We start from the raw sequence: 24218 nt of genomic DNA, 5'->3' as shown, positions 1-24218 counted from the left end.
TATGCTAGCCAATAGGGGTACTGGGTGCAATAAACGACGAGTGGGAAGCTTGTCCTAAACAATGAGGGTGAGACCTGTCTTTGAATTTCTTGATTATAACTCAATTATGCTGGACAATAGGTGCGACGTCTGTCTTGGGATCCCTGTGGCTTGACCGAAACTCTCAGTGCCGCATGCATTAAGTGTGCATGACAATATCTGTATAAAGTTCTGTCTGCTCCTTTGTACGGGGAGAACTCGGGAAGCGACTCTTAACGAGTGCTGAAGAGACCTCTCCTTAACATGTTTTATCGAAGCGCCCTCGTGGCACTGTGTTACTTTACAGCGGACAGAAGCGAGAACTTAATTCCGAGATGACAGGCTGAAGGGCTCATTTCTGTGATGTACCATTCAGTGACATTTGGTGGCACAGATGAGCTTCGCAATGGGAGTTAATTAAAGGCAGCACCTGCACTCAGCATTTTGAGAAAGCAGAAAACTCAGTTGAAAAAGACTTGCAGAGAGAGAGTTGTTGCAAGTTGCTTAATTACCTTTCCTTTCAGAGGTAACGATGAATCATGCATCTTAAAATGTGATCCTGAGTAAACATTGGAACCAGAACCATACAGTGCAGAACAGGCCCTTCGGCCCATGATGTCCGTTGACCACGATCTAATCACATGGTCCACATTCCTCTATTCCCTGCCTTTGCCTGTCTGAATGCCCCTTAAACACTGCTATCGTATTTGCGTCCACTTCCCCTGACGGTGCATTCTAGGCACCTTCCACTTTGTGGAAAAAACACTTGCTTTGTACATCACCTTTAAACGTTCCCCCTCTGCTGGTATTTGACATTTCCACCCTGGGATAAAAGACTTTTACTACCTCCACTACCACTTTATAAGCTTATCTCAGGTCACCCCCTCAGCCTTCTAAGCTGCTGAGAAAATAACCCAAGTTTGCCCAACACACACGCTGCAATGTGACTTCCCGACTTTGGTAGTCAACACCTCGACCGATAAAGGCAAGTCTGTTGTACCCTTCTTCACCACCCTATCCACTTGTGTTGCCACTTTCAGGGAGTTATGGACTTGCACCCCAGATCCCTCTGTACATTAGTGCTCCTGAGGATCCTACCATTTACTGTGTACTTTCCTCTTACATTTGACCTCCCAAAGTGCACACCTCACACTTGTCCAGATTAAACTCCATCTGCCATTTCTCTGCCCACATTTCCAACTGATCTCTATCCTGATAATTTAATGACCTTCCTCACTATTCACAACTCCACCAATTTTTGTGTCATCTGCAAACTTACTAATCAGCCCACCTACGTTTCCAACATCCTGGAAGTATTCAGCTGGCCAGACTGCATCAAGAGAGGTGGTTAATGTTTGAGGTGCTGCCAAATCTCAGAATATCTGTAGTACTTCTCTGTTTCTTTTCCCAAAAACCAAGTTCCAGAATCTTCATGTTTTATTTTGTATAACTAACCATCTGGTTATGCACCTAATTAATTTAAAGGTAGCAGGAGATACTAATTTGTTTTTAAAAAATCCTTTAAAAGAATTGCTAACGTAATGGTTCCAAAGATGGCCAAATCTCTGTTTATCAGGAAATGAAAGAACAACTTGAACTCAGTCTAGTTCTGCCAAAAACAAGGATGCAGGCTGAAACTTTATTTAAAATACAACAATGAATTAAAACCGTAAAGTGAATCCACCAGAAAAAGTCATTATTTTGTCAATTTCTGATCCATCCTTTTTTTAAAAACCAAAGTCCAGTCCAGTATTTATGTCTGCAGACTTTTTACACACATGATCTCCCTCTGAATTACCAAAATTATTAAAAATCAGTGTTGACATAAGTCACTTCATCTTAACAGTCCCCTTGGATAAATGGCAACTCTCAGCTCATCAAATGTTTATGGGTTGAAGGCCCACTGCAGGATTGTAGCAGCAAACCTAGCGGCAACTTTTGTAGCACTCAGCAGCACTGCATTTAGATGTGCCAGCTTTCAAATTAAGTTGTAAACAGAGGCCCTGTTCAAGCAAATCGGAAACAAGATATCTTGTGACAGCATTCAAAGAATGAACAGTTTTACCATGTCTGCAAGCTCCATTGCTGAAGCAGATATGTCATTTGTTGGGTAAGTTGGCAACTCTAAATGCCATGAGAATAAATGTAATTCAAAATTAGCTGCGACTTGCCTAAAATATGATATACACCATGTTTGTCCTCAGCAAAATGGGGAATCTATTGTTATTGAGGGGTCGTATTCTGAGTGGAGGTCGGTGACCAGTGGTGTACCTCAGGGATCTGTACTGGGACCCTTACTATTTGTGATTTTTATAAACAACCTGGATGAGGAAGTGGAGGGGTGGGTTAGTAAGTTTGCGGATGACACGAAGGTTGGGGGTGTTGTGGATAGTTTGGAGGGCTGTCAGAGGTTACAGCAGGACATAGCTAGGATGCAAAGCTGGGCTGAGGAGTGGCAGATGCAGTTCAACCCAGATAAGTGTGAAGTTCATTTTGGTAGGTCAAATATGATGACAGAGTATAGTATTAATGGTAGGACTATTGGCAGTGTGGAGGATATAGTGTATTGTCCTTCATCAATCAGAGAATTGAATTTAGGAGCCGAGAGGTATTGTTGCAGCTATATAGGTCCCCGGTCAGACCCCACTTGGAGTACTGTGCTCAGTTCCGGTCGCCTCACTACAGGAAAGATGTGGAAGCCATAGAGAGGGTGCAGAGGAGATTTACAAGGATGCTGCCTGGAATGCGGAGCATGCCTTATGAAAGCAGGTCGAGGGAACTCAGCCTGTTCTCCTTGGAGAGACGGAGGATGAGGGGGGACCTGATAGAGGTGTATAAGATGATGAGAGGTATTGATAGGGTAGATAGAGGCTTTTCCCCAGGGCTGAATTGGTGGCCACAAGAGGACATAGGTTTAAGGTGCTGGGGAGTAGATATAGAGATGTCAGGGGTAAGTTTTTTTTTACTCAGAGAGTGGTGAGTGCACGGAATGGGCTGCCAGAAATGATGGTGGAGGCTGATATGATAGGGTCTTTCAAGAAACTGTTAGATCGGTATATGGAGCTGAGTAAAATAGAGGGCTATGAGTAAGCCTAGTAATTTCTAGGGTAGGGACATGTTCGGCACAGCTTTGTGGGCTGAAGGACCTGAATTGTGCTGTAATTGTTCTATGATAATACCGTGAAGACAGTTGCACTGTTGACCACCTGTTGCAGTGGGTTATTGAAGAGTAAACTACTGATAGACAAATTCACCATTTCAAGGGAATAAGTCACTCAGTCTACTGGTACTTGTAATCTATTTGTGGAACTGCAAAATGAAATTTGCAAAATAGATTTCACACTTATGTTACATTAAGTACATAAAATGTGAATAGATTCCCCAAACTTGCCAACTAGATTATTGCAAGACATTTTGTTAGTGATAGATTCGCTAAGAGTTCATCTTTAATCCCATTGTCCAAGATAAAAATATCATTTAATGCCATCCAAGTAACTTTGTATGGGCCATAATCAACATACTGGCCTTCAGTGTACTACCATATCCAATACACACAGAAATAACTTTAAATTAAGTTGTAAATTAGTTTTTGTCTAAACCTAGACCTCACATAAAAACAGGAGGCATACTGTTGGAAAGGATTCTGCCACTGTAGCACCAGGCTGTCGAATAAAAGGCAACTCTGCTGTCATCTTTGTATCACATTGATCAGTAAATTAGTTGACGAACAAATTCACATCATTGAAACATTGAAACCTTCCTTATACATGCTAAATTATAAGGAGATAAGGGGGAGATTGCCAAAGAGTTGTAGTACTTGTGCAACACACAAGGAGGACAACAGTGGTCCTCCAAAGTTGACGCCTTTCACAATGGATGTGATTGAGAGTGCCAATAGATGATGGAACCTGTTAGCAATAACTGCACGTGCACAGGATGTAAACTAAATTTCCTTAAAGTCAAAAATAAAATATTTGGCTTCAGCAAGCTTGCTGAATAATGATTTCCTCCACCCCCACCCCTCCCCAGCCACTGACACTATTTTACAAACAGATTTCCAAATTCTTGGAGGTCAAAAACTTGGTTAATGACTGCTCGCAAAATTCTTTCTTGATACCACTGATGTAGAATATCCCTCTTTTGATAAACCATTTGCTCAGATGATATATTCCTGGACTATTGTAGAATGTTTTTATCACAGAGGATTTTATCTCAAGAGCCTTCCATTATTTTTTGTGGAACTGTGAAGAGGGGCGTGATGCAGTAATTGGCTGTTCTTCTCCAGTCAGTTGTACTGGAGAACTGCAGTGACTGTCTTCCACTAAAGTTTGTTTTCCATGTTTGGGAAAAATGAATAATTTAGGCCACAGACTATAACAGCTACGATTAACAGCATTCAGTGCAGTCACTGAGGCTTGGGTTCCACAGCACGAGACGTGGAGAGATGGAATACCATCTTCTGTGCATTTGTAGACATGGTTATAGTGCAGTACTTCACCTAATACAATAAGGTGAGGTACAATTCAACAGCAGCTGTTTGCTGGCTATCTTCCAGACAGTGTGGATTTAAAATGTAAATTCTGATGCCAAAAAGTGAAGCCACATATTTCACATCTGTAACCAGGCTGCACTCACCTGTTATTTCTTTCCAAAGTACTCTATACCTGGGTTGTAACCATGCCAACAGTGTTCATTTTTTTAATCTTCACCTCATGGTCAATGCAAGAAGCACCATGCCAATGGTTCTTGTACATAACGTGTGTCATAGGGAGGTGTTCAGATGTTTACTGGGTTTATTGGATGCCAAGGGAAAGAATGTGTAAGTTTGTGCCACAGAACTTTACCCAGGCACTGGAGACAAGGAATATCCACTGCAACAAAACTGACACATGTCTCTCACCCTCCCCTTTATTGATCACTAAATTAGGATGTCTTCAACTTGCATTGTGGTGGAAGTTTAAAATCTGCATTTGGTAAAAAGGGAAACGTTTCTGGTACGTGTTCAGCATTGCAAAAGCTTTGGAACCCAGTCTTCTGCTGATCTTTTCACAGATGTTCTTTGAAGACTGGCATCCCCACTAAAAACAGCAGTATCAAGCTTAAATCCCTCCATCACATTTCAAAAGCTGCACGATTCCTCATGGTCCATATTTAGGAATTGCAGCTTTCCTGTGTCAATACGAATGGCAATGAATCAGCTCGTTTCCTCTGGATGTTCAGCTTCAGTTGAAAAGAGCAAGGTGGAGGTGGTGGATGCAGGTAGGTTGGGAGCAGCGATGGTTAAGGAGGGACATCTTTCAGTTTGCTCCCTTTCTGATACACGATGCTTACAGTTTAGGATCACAATCCAAGTTACTTTAAAGAATTACGCACTTTTTCTTTGAGGGTTTTTTCTTCCTTTTACCATTTTTGCTGATCTTCTCCTTGTATTTACGAATTTCACGCACTAATGTGTAGAATGCATCTTCCACACCCTGAAATTATAAGAATGAACCAGAAGTGAAGGAGAAACAAAACTCAGGAGTTTCATTCCCGGTGACAATAGAAGTGTGAACATTCACTGCACGAATGTTGAGTTCACACGACAGTGAGTGATCACTGCTTTGATTTTAAAAATCCACTTCAAGTACAGTTATAGCATCAAACTGAGGACTTTAGTTCTCCGTTCTGAAGGTGCTGCTTCTGAGATAGTGTTATACATGCTGACAAACCAGTCAGTGAGAGTAGGCTGACAGTAAAGCTGTCGGCATGTTCACTTACATTGTCCAGCAGAGTACATCAAGTAGTCAGCAACCTTGCCAGAATTTTAGTGCCAAGACCTGGTCAACATGTGTAGCCTGGTTGAGGGGGCCCTGTGGGTGAGCAACTGGTGCTTTAACGCATCATCCTATTGGAAACATACAGGGAAACGTCAATGTCTGTGATGTTCGGCCGCAAGTGGTTTGTAGCTCTGGTGTAGCAGGTAACACCGCTGGCTCAGCTCCACTGATCCAGCTTCAATCCTGACCTCCAGTGCTCTCTGGCTGAAGTTTGCAAGTTCTCCCATGACTGAGTGGGTTTCCGCTGGGCCGTCCAGCTCCCCAGTACATCCCAAAGATGTGCTGGTTGGTAAATGCTGTGAACTAGCCCTGTGTGGGTATTAGGGTAGAGTTAATGGGCATGGGAGAATAGTTCAGGGAAATAAATAGAGGAAATGGGATTGCCTTGAGTGCCAGCATAAACTTGACACAGCCTCACTTTAAGTAGCAAGGAATTGCAAAATATGGGTTTGGAAACTAAATCAGTGACAATCGGTTGGGCATGTGGGCAAAGAAGTGGCAGATGGAGTTTAATACGGACAAGAGGTCAAATACAGAAGTACACGGTAAACGGCAGGACCATTCAGAGCACTGATCATAAGACCATAAGACATAGGAGCAGAATCAGGCCATTCATTTATTTTTCCCTCTCAACCCCATTCTCCTGCCTTCTCCCTGTAACCTTTGACGCCCTTACTAATCAAAAACCTATCAACCTCGGCTTTAAATACACCCAATGACTTGGCCTCCACAACCACCTGCGGCAATGAATTCCACAGATTCACCACCCTCTGGCTGAAGAAATCCCTCCTCATCTCTGTTCTAAAGGGACGTCCTTCTATTCTGAGGCTGTGCCCTCTTGTCCTAGACTCTCCCACTACTGGATACGCCCTCTCCACATCCACTCTATCCAGGCCTTTCAATGTACGGAGGGATCTTGGGCTGCAAGTCCATAGCTCCCCATGAATGCTAACACAAGTAAATAGGGGGGTAAAGTTGGCATATGGCATGATTGTCGTAATTGGTTGGGATTTTGAGTAGAAAAGTCAGGAAGTCACGTACAGAACTTTGGTCAGGCTGCATTTGGAGTATGGTGTGCAGTTCTGGTTGCCCCATTCCAGGAAGGATGTGCAGGATTTGGAGAGGGTGCAGAAGGAGTCCACCAGGATAGAGTCAAAGTAATACAGCATGGAAACAGGCTCTTAGCCCAACACATCCAGGCTGACCACGGTGTCCACCAAGCTGGCCCCATCTGCCCATGTTTGGCCCAGAGGGTGGTCAGTTTATGGAATGAGGCCCTAAGCCCCTCGTACCCGTGTACTCTTATCCAAATGTCTTTTAAATCTTGTGACTGCACCTGTCTCAACCACCCTCTTGCAGCTCATTCCATGGACCACCCTCTGGGAAAAAGAGTTGGCCCTCATGTCTCTTTTAAATCTTTCACCTCTCACCTTAAACCCATGCCCTGTGAGAAAGACTGTGCGTTCACCGTGTCAACGACCCTGATTTTATACACCTCTATAAGGTTCCCTCTGTCTTCAAGGAATAAAGTCCTGGCCTGCCCAACCTCTCCCTATAACTCAGGTCCTAGCAACATCCTTGTAAATCCTCTCTGCTCTCCTTCCAGTTTAACCAAGTCTTTCCTATAACAGGGCGACCAAAACTGTACATAGTGCTCCAAGTGCGGCCTCACCAACTTCTTGTACAACTGGAACACTTCTATACTCAGTGCCCTAACTGACGAAGGCCAGCGTGCCAAACGCCTTCTTCACCACCCTGTCTACCTGTGATGCCGTTTTCAGTGAACCAGGTAGTTCTACTCCCTCTGTTATAGGATCATAGAGTCATTCATCACGGAAACTGACCCAACTGGTCCATGCCATCCAAGATTCCCATCTAAGCCAGTCCCATTTGCCTACATCTGGCCCACATCCCTCCAAACCTTTCCTATCCATGTATCCATCCAAGTACCTTTTAAATATTGTTAATGGACCTGCCTCAACCACTTCTTCTGGAAGCTCATTCCATAAACTGACCACCCTCTACGTGAAAAAGTTGTCCTTCAAGTTAAATCTCTCTCCATCACCTTAAACCTTTGCCCTCATGTTCCACCGCACTCCCCAGGGGCCGACCATTCACTGTGCAAGTCCAACCTTGGTCTGACTTCCCACAATGCAACACTTTGCATTTATCCGAATTGAAACCCATTTGCCATTCCTCCGCCCACCTCACCTCACTGATCAAGATCCCGCTGTAATTCCTGATAACCTTCTGCACTGCCTACACCACCACCGATTTTAGTGTCATCCACAAATTATGAGAGGAACAGACAGGGTAGACAGTCAGAGTCTTTATCCCTCGGAGCAGAAATATCAAATAGTAGAGCACTTTAAAGTTGAGGTTCATGAGGCAAGTTTTTTTTTAAAAATCGCCCACACAGAGAGTGGTCGGTGATGGGAACATACTGCCAGGGGAACTGGTGGAAGCAGATATGACACAAGGTTTAAAAGGCATTTAGATCAGAACACAAACAGGCAGATAGGATTATTATAATCTGGTTTATGGTCGTCACAGACATTGTGGGCTGAAGGGCCTGTTACTTTGCTGTATTGGCTTTCAATCCAGATAAATGAGAGGTAACACATTTTGGGGGATCAAACCAGGGCAGAACTTAAACAGTGAACATTAGGGCCCTGGGGAGTGTTGTAAAACAGAGGGACCTAGGAGTGCAAGTGCACAGTTTGCTGAAAGCGGCATCACAGGTAGACAGGGTGGTGAAGAAGGCGTTTGGCACGGTGGCCTTCATCAGTCAGGGCACTGATGTATAGGAGTTGGGATAGTATGTTGCAGTTGTAGAAGATGTTGGTGAGGTCGCCCTGTTACAGGAAAGATGTTAGTAAACTAGAAAGATTGCAGAAAAGATTTACCAAGATGTTGCCTGGACTTGGGGGCCTGAATTACAAGGAGAGGTTGCGTTGACAAGGACTTTATTCCCTGGAATGTAGGTGATTGACCTGACAGAGGTGTACAAGATCATGAGGGGCATAGACAGGGTAAAAGCACATCATCTTTCTCCCAGAGAGTAAACAAGAGGGCATCAGCTTAAGATCAGAGGTGAGAGATTTAAAAGGGACATCAGGGGCAGGGTGGTGTATATTTGGAATGAGCTGCCAGAAACAGTGCCTGAGGTGGGCACATTAGCAACACTTAAAAGCCATCTAGATAAGTCGATGGATAGGAGAGGTTCACAGGCCAAACGCAGGCAGATGGGACCAGCTCACTGGGCAACATGGTCAGCGTGGATGAGTTTCTGTTCTGTACCACTCCGACTCTATAACTGGTCCAAGCCGACAAGGATGCCCATCCAAGCAAGTCCCATTCACCAGCGGTTGGCCCATAACTTTCTACACCATGTGATGAGATGAAAGCTCAAGAGGGTGCAGAACAGATCCACAAGGAGGGCGGCAGGCTCTCGCGGAGCGGTTCTGGTTGAGCTCTAAAAGTGCTGTGTTTGAGGTCAAAGTGCTGAGGTTTTGGGTTTCAGCAAAGAGTGGAGCAGAGGTAAGGTCTTTCAACTTTAGTCTTCAGGCGTAGTGTAGTCTCCCTGCAGGATCAGGGAGACTTCCAGTGTCCCTGTTGACTACACCTGTGGGAAGTGAATCCAGCTGCAGCTCCTGACTAACTGCGTCAGGGAACTGGGGCTGGAGTTGGACGCACTCAGGATCATCTGGGACACTGAGACCACCATAGATGGGAGTTTTAGTGAGGTGGTCACACCTGAGGTACAGGCTGCAGGTAGTTGGGTGACCACCAGGAAAGGTAAAGGGAGCAGGCAGACAGTGCAGGGTTCCCTCAATAACAGGTAGACCCCTTTGGATACCGTGTGGGAGTGGGGGATGACCTTCCAGAGGGCAGCAGCAGCCGCCAGGTCAGTGGCAGTGACTGGCTCTGAGGCTCAGTGGGGAAGGCTGGGGTCAGAGAGTGATCATGATGGGGGTCCCGATGGTGAGGGGGACAGACAGGAGATTCTGTAGCTGCAAAAGGAACGCCAGGATGGTGTGTTGCCTCCTGAGTGCCAGGGTTGAGGATGTCTCAGAGCGGTTGCAGAACTTTCTCAAGGGGGAGGGTGAGCAGCCAGAGGTCGTGGTGCACATTGGTACCAACGACATGGGTAGAAAAAGGGACAAGGTCCTGTGGAGTGAGTACAGAGAGTCAGGACAGAGGTTAAAGAGCAGGACCTCGGAGTAGTGATCTCTGGATTCCTGCCAGTGCCATGTGTGAAGGTAAGAACAGGAAGGTGTGGCACATGAATGCATGGATGAAGAGTTGAAGCAAGGGAGCCCATTGGGATCTTTCATGGGGCAGAAGTGACCTGTACAAGAGGGACGGGTTGCATTTGAACTGGAGAGGGGCCAATATTTTGGGAGGCAGATTTGCTGGTGCTACAGGGGAAGGTTCAAACTAGACTGGCAGCGGGGGAAAGGTTGGACGGAATAGGGAATGCTGGATGACAAGATACTGGGGCCCTGGTCAGGAAAAGGGGGGTCATGGGTCAGGTACAGGCAGCTGGGATCAAGTGAATCCCTGGAGTATAGAAGGCGTATGGCATGCTTGCCTTTACTAGTCGTGGCATTGAGTTCAAGAGTCAGGAAGTTATGCTGCAGTTCTATAAAACACTGATCAGGCTGCATCTTGAGTATTGCATTCAGTTCTGGTCGCCCCATTATAGGAAGGATGTGGAGGCTTTGGAGAGGGTGCAGAAGAGGTTCACCAGGATGCTGCCTGGATTAGAGAGCATGAGCTATAAGGAGTTGGACAAACTTGGGTTGTTTTCTCTGGAGCGGCAGAGGCTGAGGGCAGACCTGATAGAAGTTTATAAGATTATGAGATCACAAACATAGATCGACAGCCAGTATCTTTTTCCCAAGGTCGAAATGTCTAATACGAGAGGGCATGCATTTAAGGGGATGGGGGAAAGTTCAAAGGAGTTGTGCAGGGAAGGTTTTTTTGTTTACACAAAAAGAGTGGTGGGTGCCTGGAATGCACTGCCAGGGGTGGTGGTGATAGAGGCGTTTCAAAAGCTCTGAGATAGACACACAAATGTTCAGAGAATGGAGGGGGGGGGGAGGGGGGGGTGGTGGATATGGTCCATGTGCAGGCAGATGGGATTAGGTGTAATTAGTTTAATTAATTCAGCACAACATCGTGGGCCGAAGCGCCTGTTCCTGTTCTATGTTCCACAAGGGATGCAGGAGAATACTGAAGGAGGAAATCAGGGCATAAAGGGGGCATGAGAAGATTAAGAATCCAAAGAGATTTTATATCAAGGGAAAATGAGTAACTAGAGAGAGAACATGGCCCCTCAAAGACCAAAGAGCACGTCTATGTGTTGAGCCACAGGAGATGGGCAAGGTCCTCAATGAATATTTCTCCTCTTTTCACTGTAGAGGAGGACATGAAGACTTCAGAACTTGGGACAATCGATGGGGATGTCTTGAGGATAGACCCCCACCAAGAGGGTGGATTAAAACTGGAGGGCAGAGATTTAGGGTGTGAGGTAAAGGGAACCAGATGGGCAGGTTTATCCACAGAGGGCAGTGGGTACATGGAACGAGCTGCCAGAAGGGGTAGAGGTGGGTACAGTTACAATGGTTAGAAACATAGAAAACCTACGGCACAATTCAGGCCCTTCGGCCCACAAAGTTGTGCCGAACATGTCCCTACCTTAGAAGTTACCCATAGCCCTCTATTTTTCTAAACTCCATGTACCCATCCAACAGTCTCTTAAAAGACCCTATCGTATCCGCCTCCACCACCGTTGCCGGCAGCCCATTCCGCGCACTCATCACTCCCTGAGTAAAAAAGTTACCCCTGACATCTCCTCTATACCTACTCCCCAGCACCTTAAACCTGTGTCCTCTTGTGGCCACCATTTCAGCTCTGGGGAAAAGCCTCTGACTATCCACATGATCAATGCCTCTCATCATCTTATACACCTCTATCAGGTTCCCCCTCCGTAGCTCCAAGGTGAAAAGGCCGAGTTCACTCAATCTGTTTTCATAAGGCATGCTCCCCAATCCAGGCAACATCCTTGTAAGTCTCCTCTGCACCCTCTCTATGGCTTCCACATCCTTCCTGTAGTGAGGCGACTAGAACTGAGCAGAGTACTCCAAGTGGGGTCTGACCAGGGACCTATATAGCTGCAACATTACCTCTTGGCTCCTAAATTCAGTTCTCCGATTGATGAAGGACAATACACTATATGCCCTCTTAACCACAAGAGTCAACCTGCACAGCCGCTTTGAGCGTCCTGTGGACTCGGACCCCAAGATCCCTCTGATCCTCCACACTGCCATGAGTCCTACCATTAATACTATACTCTGCCATCATATTTGACCTACCAAAATGAACCACGTCACACTTATCTGAGTTGAACTGCATCTGCCACTTCTCAGCCCAGCTTTGCATCCTAGCTATGTCCCGCTGTAACCTCTGACAGCCCTCCAAACTATCCACAACACCCCCAACCTTTGTGTCATCAGCAAACTTACTAACCCATCCTTCTACTTCCTCATCCAGGTCTTTTATAAAAATCACAAAGAGTAAGGGTCCCAGTACAGACCCCTGAGGTACACCACTGGTCCATGCAGAATAGGACCCGTCAACAACCACACTTTGCCTTCTGTGGGCCAGCCAGTTCTGGATCACACTGCAATGTCCCCTTGGATCCCATGCCTCCTTACTTTCTCAATAAGCCTTGCATGGGGTACCTTATCAAATGCCTTGCTGAAATCCATATACACCACATCTACTGCTCTCCCTTCATCAATGTGTTTAGTCACTTCCTCAAAAAATTCAATCAGGCCCATAAGGCAGGACCTGCCCTTGACAAAGCCATGCTGACATGTTTAAGAGACACTTGGACAGGTACATAGACAGGAAAGGTTTAGAGGGATATGGACCGAACACAGGCAAATGGGACTGGCTCAGGGAGGTACCTCGGTCAGCATGGACAAGTTGGGCTGAAGGGCCTAGTTCTGCTCTATGTTCCACAGGCCAGTGGTGTACCCAACTTTCTAACCCATCCACATCCCTCTGCGCCCTCAGACAACGTCTCATCTACGACTCCACCAATTATTGTGTCATCTGCAACCTTACTAATCATGCCCCTAGATTCTCATCCATGTACTACAAACCCCAGTGGTCCCAGCACAGATCCCTGTAGTACGCCATGTGTTGTAGATTTGTACACAAAAAATATTTTGCATCTTTTCTGCCAACATGCCTCTGATCCCTTGTACCTTCACTTTCTGGACCAGCCTATCACGTGAGACCTTGTTAAAAGCCTTACTGAGATCCGTGTAAACCATGTCCACCATCTTCCTTCATAAATTATTTCAATTACCTCACCAAACTCAGAATTGTGAAATATGATCGACCCAGCACTAGACCAGGCCAACCCCTCATCAGTGCCTGCCTTTCCAAGTGAACCAATCCTGTTCCTCAGGATCTTCCCCAACAACCTCCCAACCACCTAAGGCTACGGCCTGTAGTTTCCAACCTTATCCCTACGGCCTTTTTTGAACAAGGAGACATTAGCTATTCTCCAGTCTGCTGGTACCTCACCCATGGCTAATGAAAATGCAAAAGTCAACGTCAGAACCCCAGCAATCTGGTCCCTTGCTTCCTTTGATATCCTGGGATAAATCCCATCCGGTCCTGGGAACTTATCCACCCTAACGTGCTTCACTAGTTCTAGTACTTTCTCCTTGCTGATACAGACATGCTCCAGAGTATCAGTGTACCCCTCCCGTAACACCACAGCATCCACATTCTGGTGAATACTGATGAGAAGTGTTCACTTGGGACCTCGCTCCTATCCCCTGGCTCCACACAAAGATCCCCCTTAGGTCCCCACGGGGACCTACTCTTTCCTCAGCTACTCTCTCGCTCCTAATTTACTTACTAAATGTTTAAGGATTCTCTTTAATTGTACTAGCCAAAGTCATTTCACTTTGTAGACACAACGTCTTCATTTGTATGCTCAATGTCTCAGCCTGTGAAGGCAAGCGTATCTCTACCCTACCCACTGTGCCTCCACAATAACAGCACTGAACCTGTCAAGTCCTTAGCAAACTTGATGACATTCCTCCCACTGATAATGGTGGTGATGTTGGAACTGGGAGTGAACAGCAATTCCAGAAGGAACCGGAAGATGTATTAATGGGCTCCTCAATGGAAGGTCAAACAGGTGCCAGGGAACCTTCAGAAACAACGGCAGCGTCTGTTACAAGCAAGAAGTCACTGACTGAGGGCACTTCCTCACCTGTGTGTGCAGGATTAGTGGTGTGGCCCAGAAACAAGCCGGCCAATCAAACCCACACAGGCAGCTAGCTCTTCAGATTCACTGATCGCAGATGAAGATAGCATTTTGTTCAGCGAGCTTACATGTCATAGACAAGGTGGACGGTAACAGTCATTTCCCCAGGGTAGGGGAGTCCAAAACTAGAGGGCATAGATTTAGGGCGAGAGGGGACTTAGAAGGGACCTGAAGGGCAGCTTTTTCACGCAGAGGGAGGTGAGTATATGGAACAAGCTGCCAGAGGAAGTGGGTGAGGCAGGTACAGCAGGATCATTTAAGAAGCACTTGGATAGGTACATGGAGGGGCAGGGCTTAGAGGGATATGGGCCAAACACAGGAAATTGGGACTACCTGGGTGGACACCATGGTCAGCATGGACTGGTTGGGCCGAAGGGCCTGTAACCATGCTGTATTGCTCTGTGATTAAGTCCTTTGGGGAAGGAGATTTACCACCTTTCCTGCTCGGGGCTATTGATAACTGTGGTGGAAGTCCTCTGAAATGGCAGCTGTTCTGTTCAGGAGTTGGGCAGTGAGTGCTGGCTGGCCCACAAAGGCAATAAGTGATGCACAAGTAATTGTAAAGGCCACACAATGGGGAGAGAGAGTCTGTGCACGGACAACAGATTTTGGCTTGAGTTTCACTATTCGTCTTTAAAAACAGTTGGCTAATGAAAACCAGATATGATCCCAAATTTAATAGATACAACATATCCACCAATTAAACAATTACCAATAGTCAGGAATATTGGCATAATCTCAAGTAGATTCGGGAACCAAAGCACAGGATGAGTAACAAGTCTTTTCCTTCTCTCACAAACACTAATTCTTGTACTCTTCCTTCCAATCTATCCTCCCCTCATTCCACTAACCGTCGTTGTATACCTGTCTTGTTTTGGCTGACGTTTCTACGAATGGGATTCCATAACTCTTCGCCAGTTCCTGTGCTTGCTTGGTGTCCACAGTCCGTGATGGAAGGTCACACTTGTTTCCAACTAATACCATGGGAACATCATCTGAATCTTTCACTCGATTAATCTGTTCTCTGAAATGACAAACAATAAAATGAAAATTAATTTCCACCTCTTGCTCTATGTTGGCAACAGCTGAAAAGCAGAACTGAATTTCCCCTTTCCAAGTGCATTAGGATGAAACATCTCATCCAAAGTAAGTGTCAGGTCACTAGGAACCCCAGAGAGAGTCTGAGGTGGTGTCCAAGGACCGGAAAATTGCAGATGTTACATCCATGCTCAAAAGTGGGTTCAGGAATTAACAGTTACCAATCAGTGAAACCCAGTGGTGGAGAGGTCTGAAAGCAATCATCAGAGACACGACGAGCCGCCTCTTGCACGTGCGATCATTTAGGGAAAACCGGCACTGATCTGTTAACAGCAAATGTCTCTTTGATGAAGCATCAGAGAAGGTTGATGAAGAAAACGTGGAACACAAACCTCCATTTAATAAGGTCCACATAATAGACTTGTTATCAAGAATGAAAGCTACAGACTAAAGTGTGGCTGGAGAGGTATGGAATGTCTGTTGGTTAAGTAACAAGTCACAGTGACAGGTTATTTTGTTTTAAACTGGAAACATGCAGCAAGTGTCAGGATCTGCAACCCACTGTCAGGCAGGGTGGGATGACCACTGGGGGTTGGAGTGGAGTCTTAAATGCCTTCAAACGGTCAAACAGGAGCAATTAGAGAACAACAAATGCCGGCCTTACCGGTGATAACAGATCGTAAAAAATCAACCGATTAAAGTCATGCAGTTGTACAGCACAGAAAACAGGCCCTTCAGCCGAACTTGCCCACGTTGCTCAGTTAGTACCAAGTTGCCATTTGCCCACATTTGGCCCATATCCCCCAAACCTCTCCTCTCCATGGACCTGTCCAAGTGTCTTTTAGATGCTGTAAATGTACCTGCCTCACCCACTTCCACTGGCAACTCGTTCCCATGTGTGTGGAAAACCTGCCCCTCAGGTCCCCTTTAATTCTCTCCCCTCTGACTTTAAACATGGCCCTCTAATTTTGGACTCCTCTGCCCTGGGGAAAAGACTGCAGCTATTCACCTTGTCTGTGCCCCCTCATGATTTTATAAACATCCATAAGGTCACCCCTCAGCCTCCTGTGCTTCAGAGAAAACAGTCCCAGTCTGTCCAGTCTTTCTTCCTAATTCAAACCCTCTGGTCCCAGTAACACCCTCGTCAATCTTTTTGTACCCTTTGTGGTTTACCGACATCCTTCCTATAGCAGGGTAACTAGAACTGCACACAGTCCTCCAAAGGTGGCCTTACCAACGTCTTGTTACATGACATCCCAACTCCTGTACTCAAAACCCTGACTGATGAAAGCAAGTGTGCCAAACACCTTCTTCACCACCCTACCGGCGCCATTACCTTGAAGGAACTATGTACCTGCACTCCTAGGTCTCTATTCGACAACACCCCCAGGGCCCTACCATTACTGTGCGGGTCCTGCCCTGGTTTGTTTTACCAAAATGCAGCACCTCACATTTCTCCGAATTAAACTCCATCTGCCATTCTTTGGCCCACCGGTCCAGTTGATCAAGATCCCACTGTACCACCAATTTTGGTGTCATCCACAAACTTACTGACTATACCACCCACATTCTCATCGAAATCATTCTTATAAATGATTCCATTCTGGCACTAAGGAAGCTGTTTAAGTATTCAAAAGGAAAATATTTGTAGACCTGGGGGGGAGCACAGAGTAGGGACCGCTGGATTGATCTTCCACAGTACTGGTATTGGCTTGATGAGCTGAATAGCCTCTTAAAACAAAAATAATTCATTGGTATCCCAAAAGCTGAGGTATCACAGGCCAGGCCCATCCCTAACTGCCCCCAGTAGAGCAGCCTGCTCAGCAATTCGAGTCGGCCACATTATCATGGTTCTGGGGTCAAACACAAGGCAGCCCAAGTAAGGACAGCAGGTTCCTGAAGGACATTTCAATCCCACCTGGTTCACTAATGACAATCCAGTACAATCTTGAACAAAAAAAGCAGAGGCCTTTGTCCAGAAACCCAGACCAAGTAGTGAAAGAGAAAGATCATTTGATGGGCACTTATTCCACACAATACTTTGGAAATGCCTGTGAATCTTTAGCCTTCCTTATAACAGGTGTTCAATGTGATAATTTGTTTAAAAAGCACACTTTTCAGCATATTAAGCACCCAGGCCACATTTTTCCATGTCCTCCTGTACTTGGCCCACTGCCCAGCTTCACTGGGACCCGAGTTATCATCCTGTTCATTCTTTCTCATAGTTAAGATTATTTACGTGTCTGTTTTTTGAAAACGAAGGTTTATGATAATTCTTGTTAATGAACTCATTAATTTTGACAAACCTCATCTTGCTCAGTGGGTCCTTGTCAATAATAGTTCAACTTACGAATGGAAAGTACTTATTTGAAAACTAAAAGCTCCTTGAAGCACAAGTTATGCATCTCCAACTTTCTTCAGTGCCTTCTGCAAGAATATGACTCTAATAAAATGGAACTCCTTGGTTATGTTTGGGTTCAAGATGTAAATCTGCCTTGAAGCTTATAATACTAACCTGTACAGGTGGACATCCTCGAAAGATTTGGTGTTATTGATCGCAAAAACACAGAGGAAACCTTCCCCTGTTCGCATGTACTGATCTCTCATAGCACTGTATTCCTCTTGACCTGCTGTGTCCAGGATATCTAATAAACACGTTTCTCCATCAATGACCACTTGTTTCCTGTAGGAATCCTGTGCAAAGGAAGAGGGGTCAGTAATCAAACCTTAATTACATTTCTCACCACGATTTGCCTCTGATCCTCCTACCTCTCCCTCATTGCTAATGCAAGTTTAGTCATACAAATGAAATTGTTGGGAGGAATTGAAGGAATTCAGAGTCCAGATGTGCTGCTTCCCCCAAGGGTCCTTCTGTTCCACCAGAAATTTCTTCTCACTTTAGTTACTTTCATGCAATGCCCAATCCCAGACTGTGCAGCCGTGTGGCGAGCTGCTCCCTTCCCAGTGCTTCTCATGGGTTGGTTGAAGGTTTCCTACTTCATGGAGAAAGCAAAATCCCCAATACATTTAAAGAATACTTAGAAATGCACTTCAAGAACTCATAGGACGACAGACCCAGAAATGGAAATCATAGAACTTGTTCCATATTGAGTCGGTACAGGTGAGGACACTTCTCCGGCACTGCTCGGTTTTACCACTTTACAGTTAGCTGAGTTCTGTGGCAGTTTATTGCCTCCAATTCAGGAAGAAGTTTCAGAAAATCTGAAGTATTACAGCAAATATTGAAGCCAACTGCAAAATCGTCGTTCCGTGCCTTGTCCTCACACCATTATCCAGTCCCATGCACTTAACCATCCAACAAACATCTGTTTGCAAATTTAAAGCACATGAGACAAGAACAGAAAATGCTGGAAAACCTCAGCCAGTCAGGCAGCATCGGTGAAAAGAGAAACGGTCAACGGTGAAAGTCTGGGACTGTCCATCGGAACTGGGAGAGGGAGACAAGGGTAACAGGAGCATGTCCAATAGGGAGAAATAATGTGGAGTTCAGGACCCCTGTCTGTGTGATGACCACCCGGGACATGTCCAGTAGACATGACTGTACAAAACACACAGCAAGCAGAAGTGGCCAGTTCTGATGTAAACAGACAGAGCGAGTTATCTGAAGTTGAAACATTTGACAGCGAGTGCTGCAGGCTGCCAGGTACCCAGGAGGAAGGTGACATGTTGCTGCTGGAACCTGCTCTGTCACAGGCAGACCCAGACCTGAGGAACAACAGTGCGTTTTCTGCCGGGGCGCATTACAGCCTTCCACCCTCCAACCTTGGATAACTCGCTCTTTGCTCCTGGCCATTTTTGCCCACTATTCTGTTCCGGTAGATCCTGGAGAGCTGGACATATCGCAGTAGGCCAGACTACATAACACCAGCCTCCTGTCTGTGTAACTTGATCCTCACTTCCCTTTGTTCCACTAACCACCCTCCCACACCTTCACTGCTGCTCAGATTAACGCGGTTCTCTCTTGGAGATACCAGAGGCTGGAGACGCTGGAATCTGGAGCAACAAACAATCTGCTGGAGAAACCCAGTGGGTCGAGCAGCAACTGTAGAGGGGAGATAACCAGAGGAGGGAGGGTGTGGCAGGGGCTGGCAGGTGATAGGTGGAACCAGGAGAGGAGGGGATGACAGGCGAGTGGGGATAGGGACAGAGGCTGGAAGACGACAAGTATGAAAGGTAACGTGTAACCAGATGAGGGAGGGATGAGGGGCAGGTGGAGCCAGGTGGGTGACCAGGAGAGAAAGGAGCAATGGGAGTGCTGAGATCCTGTGGCAGCTGGAGCAAGTGGCGAGTCATGAAGTCCAGACGCAAAGATGGAGCCCTTGCTGACATTCCCTCCATTTCCCCGATCAACATGAAAAGTCAACTAGCATTCTGCCTCCACAGATGAGGCTCCACCAGCAGTTTGGTTTTTGCTCGTTTCTCTTCCCTAGTTCTGAAGGACCTGAAAACATCCATCGTTTCTCCTTCCACAGATGCTGCCCGACCCGCTGAGCATTTCCAGCAGCTTGTGTTTATTCCAGATATCCAGTATCTGCAGTAACAGAGTCAGACAGTCATAAAGCACAGAAACAGGCCCTTCGGACCAACTGATCCATGCTGACCAGGATGCCCATCCAAGCCAGTCCCATTTGCCAGTGTTTGGCCCTTATCCTCTAAATCTTTGCTCCCCATGTACCTGTCCAAGTGTCTTTTAACTGTTGTTATTGTACCAGCCTCAGCTACTTACTCTGGCAGCTCATTCCACATAGATACCCCACCTCTGTGTAAAAAAATTGGCCCTCAAGTTCCTATTAAATCTCTCCCCTCTCACCCTAAACCTATGTTCTCTAGTTCTTGATTCCCCAACGCTGGGAAAAAGACTGAGTGCAGTCACCCTGTCTGTCTCCCTGACAATGCAGTTGTTAAGCCATGGGGATTGGGGCGATACGCTGGCAAAGGAGGAACAACAGAAGTAAAAGTTAAAACCAGGAGGCAGGCAGTGGTGAGTGGAATGCCACAAGGATCAGTCTTGAGCCCAACTCTTCTCAATACTTAATGGTGATTTAGATGAAGGAACTAAATGTAACAATCCACTTGCAGACCATGGAGAGGGGGGTGGGAGAAATGGGAGCTGTGAAGAGAATGCCAACAATCTTCAATTGTGACAAGTTGGGCATGGGTGAATTCATGCCAGACACATTTAATGTGGATAAATAAGGGTTTATTCACCTTAGTTCATTAAATTACAGATTATCCGATGAGTGACAGATTGGGTCAAGGTGCAACAGGTTCTGGGTACCTTTGTACACCGGTCACTGAGAGCAAAAACTGAAGGGGACCAATATCCCGGTGGGCAGGGTTGATAGTGCTACCGGGGAGGGTTTAAATTAGATTGGCAGGGGATTGGGTTCCTGAGAGCAGTGAGGCAGATGAGAGGCTAGAACTGATACAGAGATCAGTGACAGCAACTTCAGTACAGGAGACAGACAGGAGCTTGGCAGGGGGCAATCCCAGCAGCCGTAAAAGCAGAGAAGAGGAGCCAGCAGTGCTCAGAAGTTGTTTTGCAGGTATAAAGGGGAAACAGCTTGAGTGAAGTGACCAGTTTGAGAGTGGCTGGGTTTGAGTACAAAATGCTGAGAATTTGGCTTGTGAGGCTTTGGTGAGAGGAGGCTGAGCAGCAGAATCAGGTAAGAGCAGGTAAGGTTTCCCTTGGAATTACTCTCCCTTTTAGAGTCGCTGGGATGGCAGTCAGGGCAGTGGCATGCTCCTCCTGCAGGATGTGGGAGATCAGGGAGACAGCCAGTGTCCCTGGTCCACAGTGTCACTTCACCTGTGGGAAGTATGCCCAGCTGTAGCTCCTGACTGACCACATGAAGCAACTGGAGTTGTATGCATTTAGGATCATCTGGCACAAGAGTTTTATTTAAGTGGACACACCCAAGGTGCAGGCAGCAGATAGTTGGTAACCACCAAGAAAGGTCAAGGGTACAGGCAGTCAGTGCAGGGTTCCTCTGAGGCCATTCCCCTCAGCAACAAGTAAACCACTCTGGATACTTTTGGTGGGGGGGGGGGGGGAGTGGAATTGACCTATCAGGGCACAGCAGCAGTCAGGCCAGTGGCAGTGTGACCAGCTCTGAGGCTCAGCAGGGAAGGGTAAAGTCAGGCAGAGAAATAGTGATAGGAGTCCTGATAGCTAGGGGGACAGATAGGAGATTCTGTGACCACATAAGAGACGCCAGGATGGTGTGTTGCCTCCTGGGTGCCAGGGCTGAGGAAGTGTCTGAGCGGCTGCAAAACCTTCTCAAGGGGGAGGGTGAGCAGCCAGAGGTCATGGTGCACATCGGCACCAACGACATGGGTAGGAAGGGGGATGAGGTCCTGTGCAGTGAGTATAGGGAGTTAGGCAAGAGGCTGACAAGCAGGACCTCAAAGGTAGTGATTTCTGGGTTCCTCCTGGTGTCAAGTGCTAGTGAGGACAGGAATAGAAGGATGGAACAGATGGATGTGTGGCTGAGGAGCTGGTGCAGGGGTAGGGATTCAGGTTCATGGATCATTGGAACCTCTTCTGAGGCAGGGGTGACCTGTACAAGGGGGACGGGTTGCACTGTAATTGCAGGGGAACCAATATCCTGGCCGGGAGGTTTGCTGGTGATACTTAGGAGGGTTTAAACTAGTTTAGCAGGGGGATGGGAACCAGAGCACCAGGTCAGAAAGTGGAGGGATTGAGAGGCAGATTAGGGAAAGGTGTACATGTCATGACCAGTAAGTCTGTAAGGAGGAACAGGCAGGAGCAGGGTGATAGACACGATGGGACGGATGGGTTGAAGTGTGTTTATTTTAACGCTAGGAGTATTAAGGGTAAGGGTGATGGACTTACAGCATGGATCAGTACATGGAACTATGATGATATGGCCACTACAGAGACTTGGTTGAGAGAGGAACAGGACTGGATGTCAATGTTCCAGGGTTTCGCTGTTTTAGGAAAGAGACAGAGGGAGGAGTTGCACTACTGATCAGGGACCGTATCACAGCTGCACTCAGAGGGAACATAATGGAGGCTCATCCACTGAGTCTGTATGGGGAGAACTCAAAAATAAGAAAGGTGCAATGACTCTGATGGGATTATACTACAGACCCCCCAAATAGCCACCAGAAAATTGAGGAACAGATATGCAGGCAGATTAGGGAAAGGTGTAAAAACAACAGGGTTGTTGTCATAGGGGACTTCAACCTCCCTGATATAGACTGGGACCTCCTCAGTGCAAGAGGTTCAGACAGGGCAGAATTTGTTAGGTGCATCCAAGAGGGTTTCTTAAAATCAGTATGTAGATAGTCCAATGAGAAGAGGGACCATACTGAACCTGGTGTTGGGAAATGAGCCTGGCCAGGTGACTGACTCTTCAGCAGGGAACAATGATCACACTTAAAGGCTTCATGGGTTTCACTTCGGAAGACGTCGGGACTTCGGAGCAGAGAAGTTTTTTCTTTTACTTTTAATATGGTTTTTATTATGAGGGTTAGATTTTATAAGGTTCTTTTTTAAGTTGTTTTATAAGTTTTTAAATCGGGAATAGTGAGGGCTGGACTGCGCAGGTGCGTGACGTTGGCAGGTAAGGCGCGGGCAGTTTAAAAAGCAAACCTCCATATCCAGCAGGCAGCATCGGAGCGGGCAGCGGAGTGAGAGGGAGCAGAGTGGTCGGGTTTCAGCTCAAGGGGCTTAGGTGTAAAGGGGCAAGGCAGGTGAGTAGCTGGTAAGTAGGTAAAGGTAAGGTTTACCTGTTATCTGTTATAAATTTTTAAGAGAAAAACTAGGGGGAGAAAAGAATTAGTTCTGATGGAGGACATGGTGGTGTGCTGCGGCTGCTTGACGTGGGAAGTCGTGGACCTTGCTGTGGTCCACGATGGCCACATCTGCAGTAAGTGCTTGAGGCTGGAGGAACTTCGACTCAAAATCGATGAGCTGGAGTTACAGCTTCAAACACTGCACAGCATCAGGGAGGGGGAGAGTTATGTGGATACTGTACATAAGGAAACGGTCGCCGACCCCCCTTAGAGCAGGTACTTCTGGAGTCCAGGAAGTAGATAGAAGGGTGACTGTCAGGGGAGGGAAAAAGAAAAGGAAAACGAACAGGCAGATAGAGCAGAGGACCACGGAGGCTGTTCCCCTCAGTAACAGGTTTTCCGCTTTGGAGGCTGTTGAGGGAGATGATCTGCCGGGGCCTAGCAGCAGTAGCCAGGTCTATGGCACTGGGACCGGTCCTGCTGCTCAGAAGGGAAGGGAGGAGAAGAGGAAGGCAGTAGTGATAGGGGACTTGATAGTCAGGGAAACAGATAGGAGGTTCTGTGGCAGTGAGCATGAATCCTGGATGGGATGTTGCCTCCCAGGTGCCAGGGTCCAGGATGTCACTGATCGGGTCCACAGGATTGTAGAGCGGGAGGGAGAACAGCCAGAAGTCGTGGTTCATGTTGGTACCAACGACATAGGTGGGAAGAGGGATGAGGTCCTGAAAAGTGAGTTTAGCAAGCAAGGCGGAAGGCTGAAGAACAGGACCTCGAAGGTAGCGATCTCAGGATTGCTGCCAGTGCCACGCGATAGTGAAGGTAGGAATAGGAGGAGATGGCAGATAAATGTGTGGCTGAGAAGTTGGTGCAGGAGGGAGGGTTTTAGATTTTTGGATCATTGGGATCTCTTCTGGGGAAGGTGGGACCTGTACAGAGAGGACGGGTTACACCCGAACCTGAGGGGGGCCAATATCCTTGCAGGCAGGATTGCTACGGTGGTTCAGGAGGGTTCAAACTAGATTGTGAGGGGGGAGGGAACCGGAGGAGTAGGTCAGAGGAAGAAGGGGATGGGGAAAAGGCAGATCTGACAGGTAGAGAGGCTTTGAGGAAGGAGAAGCAGAGGACAGGCAACAAAAGTAGTGAGGTGGATGGGCTAAAGTGCATTTACTTAAATGTGAGAAGCATCAGGAATAAGGGAGATG

The 24218-nt window shown here is 46.7% G+C and overlaps 1 protein-coding gene across 3 annotated transcripts in view; it reads right to left on the bottom strand.

Moving 5' to 3' along the window:
* Positions 1-1628: 1628 nt before the first annotated feature.
* Positions 1629-24218, bottom strand: part of LOC127585487 (GTPase HRas-like) — a 38682-nt gene continuing 16092 nt past the window's right edge. For 2 of the 3 annotated variants that reach the window (XM_052042972.1, XM_052042973.1), the window contains exons 4-6: positions 17750-17928; positions 15061-15220; positions 1629-5492 (exon numbers count right to left, since the gene is read on the bottom strand). In XM_052042972.1, the coding sequence (XP_051898932.1) occupies positions 5376-5492; positions 15061-15220; positions 17750-17928 (456 nt within the window). In that variant the 3' untranslated portion in view covers positions 1629-5375. Of the gene's footprint in view, positions 5493-5778; positions 5906-15060; positions 15221-17749; positions 17929-24218 lie in introns of all 3 variants that reach the window. The other variant, XM_052042974.1, reaches the window with a different exon arrangement.

This window comes from Pristis pectinata, chromosome 33, assembly GCF_009764475.1.
Source record: "Pristis pectinata isolate sPriPec2 chromosome 33, sPriPec2.1.pri, whole genome shotgun sequence".
In the NCBI taxonomy this organism is placed as follows: Eukaryota; Metazoa; Chordata; class Chondrichthyes; order Rhinopristiformes; family Pristidae; genus Pristis; species Pristis pectinata.
The sequence above is the reverse complement of the archived record's forward strand: the minus strand, read 5'-3'. Positions and strand labels throughout refer to the sequence as shown.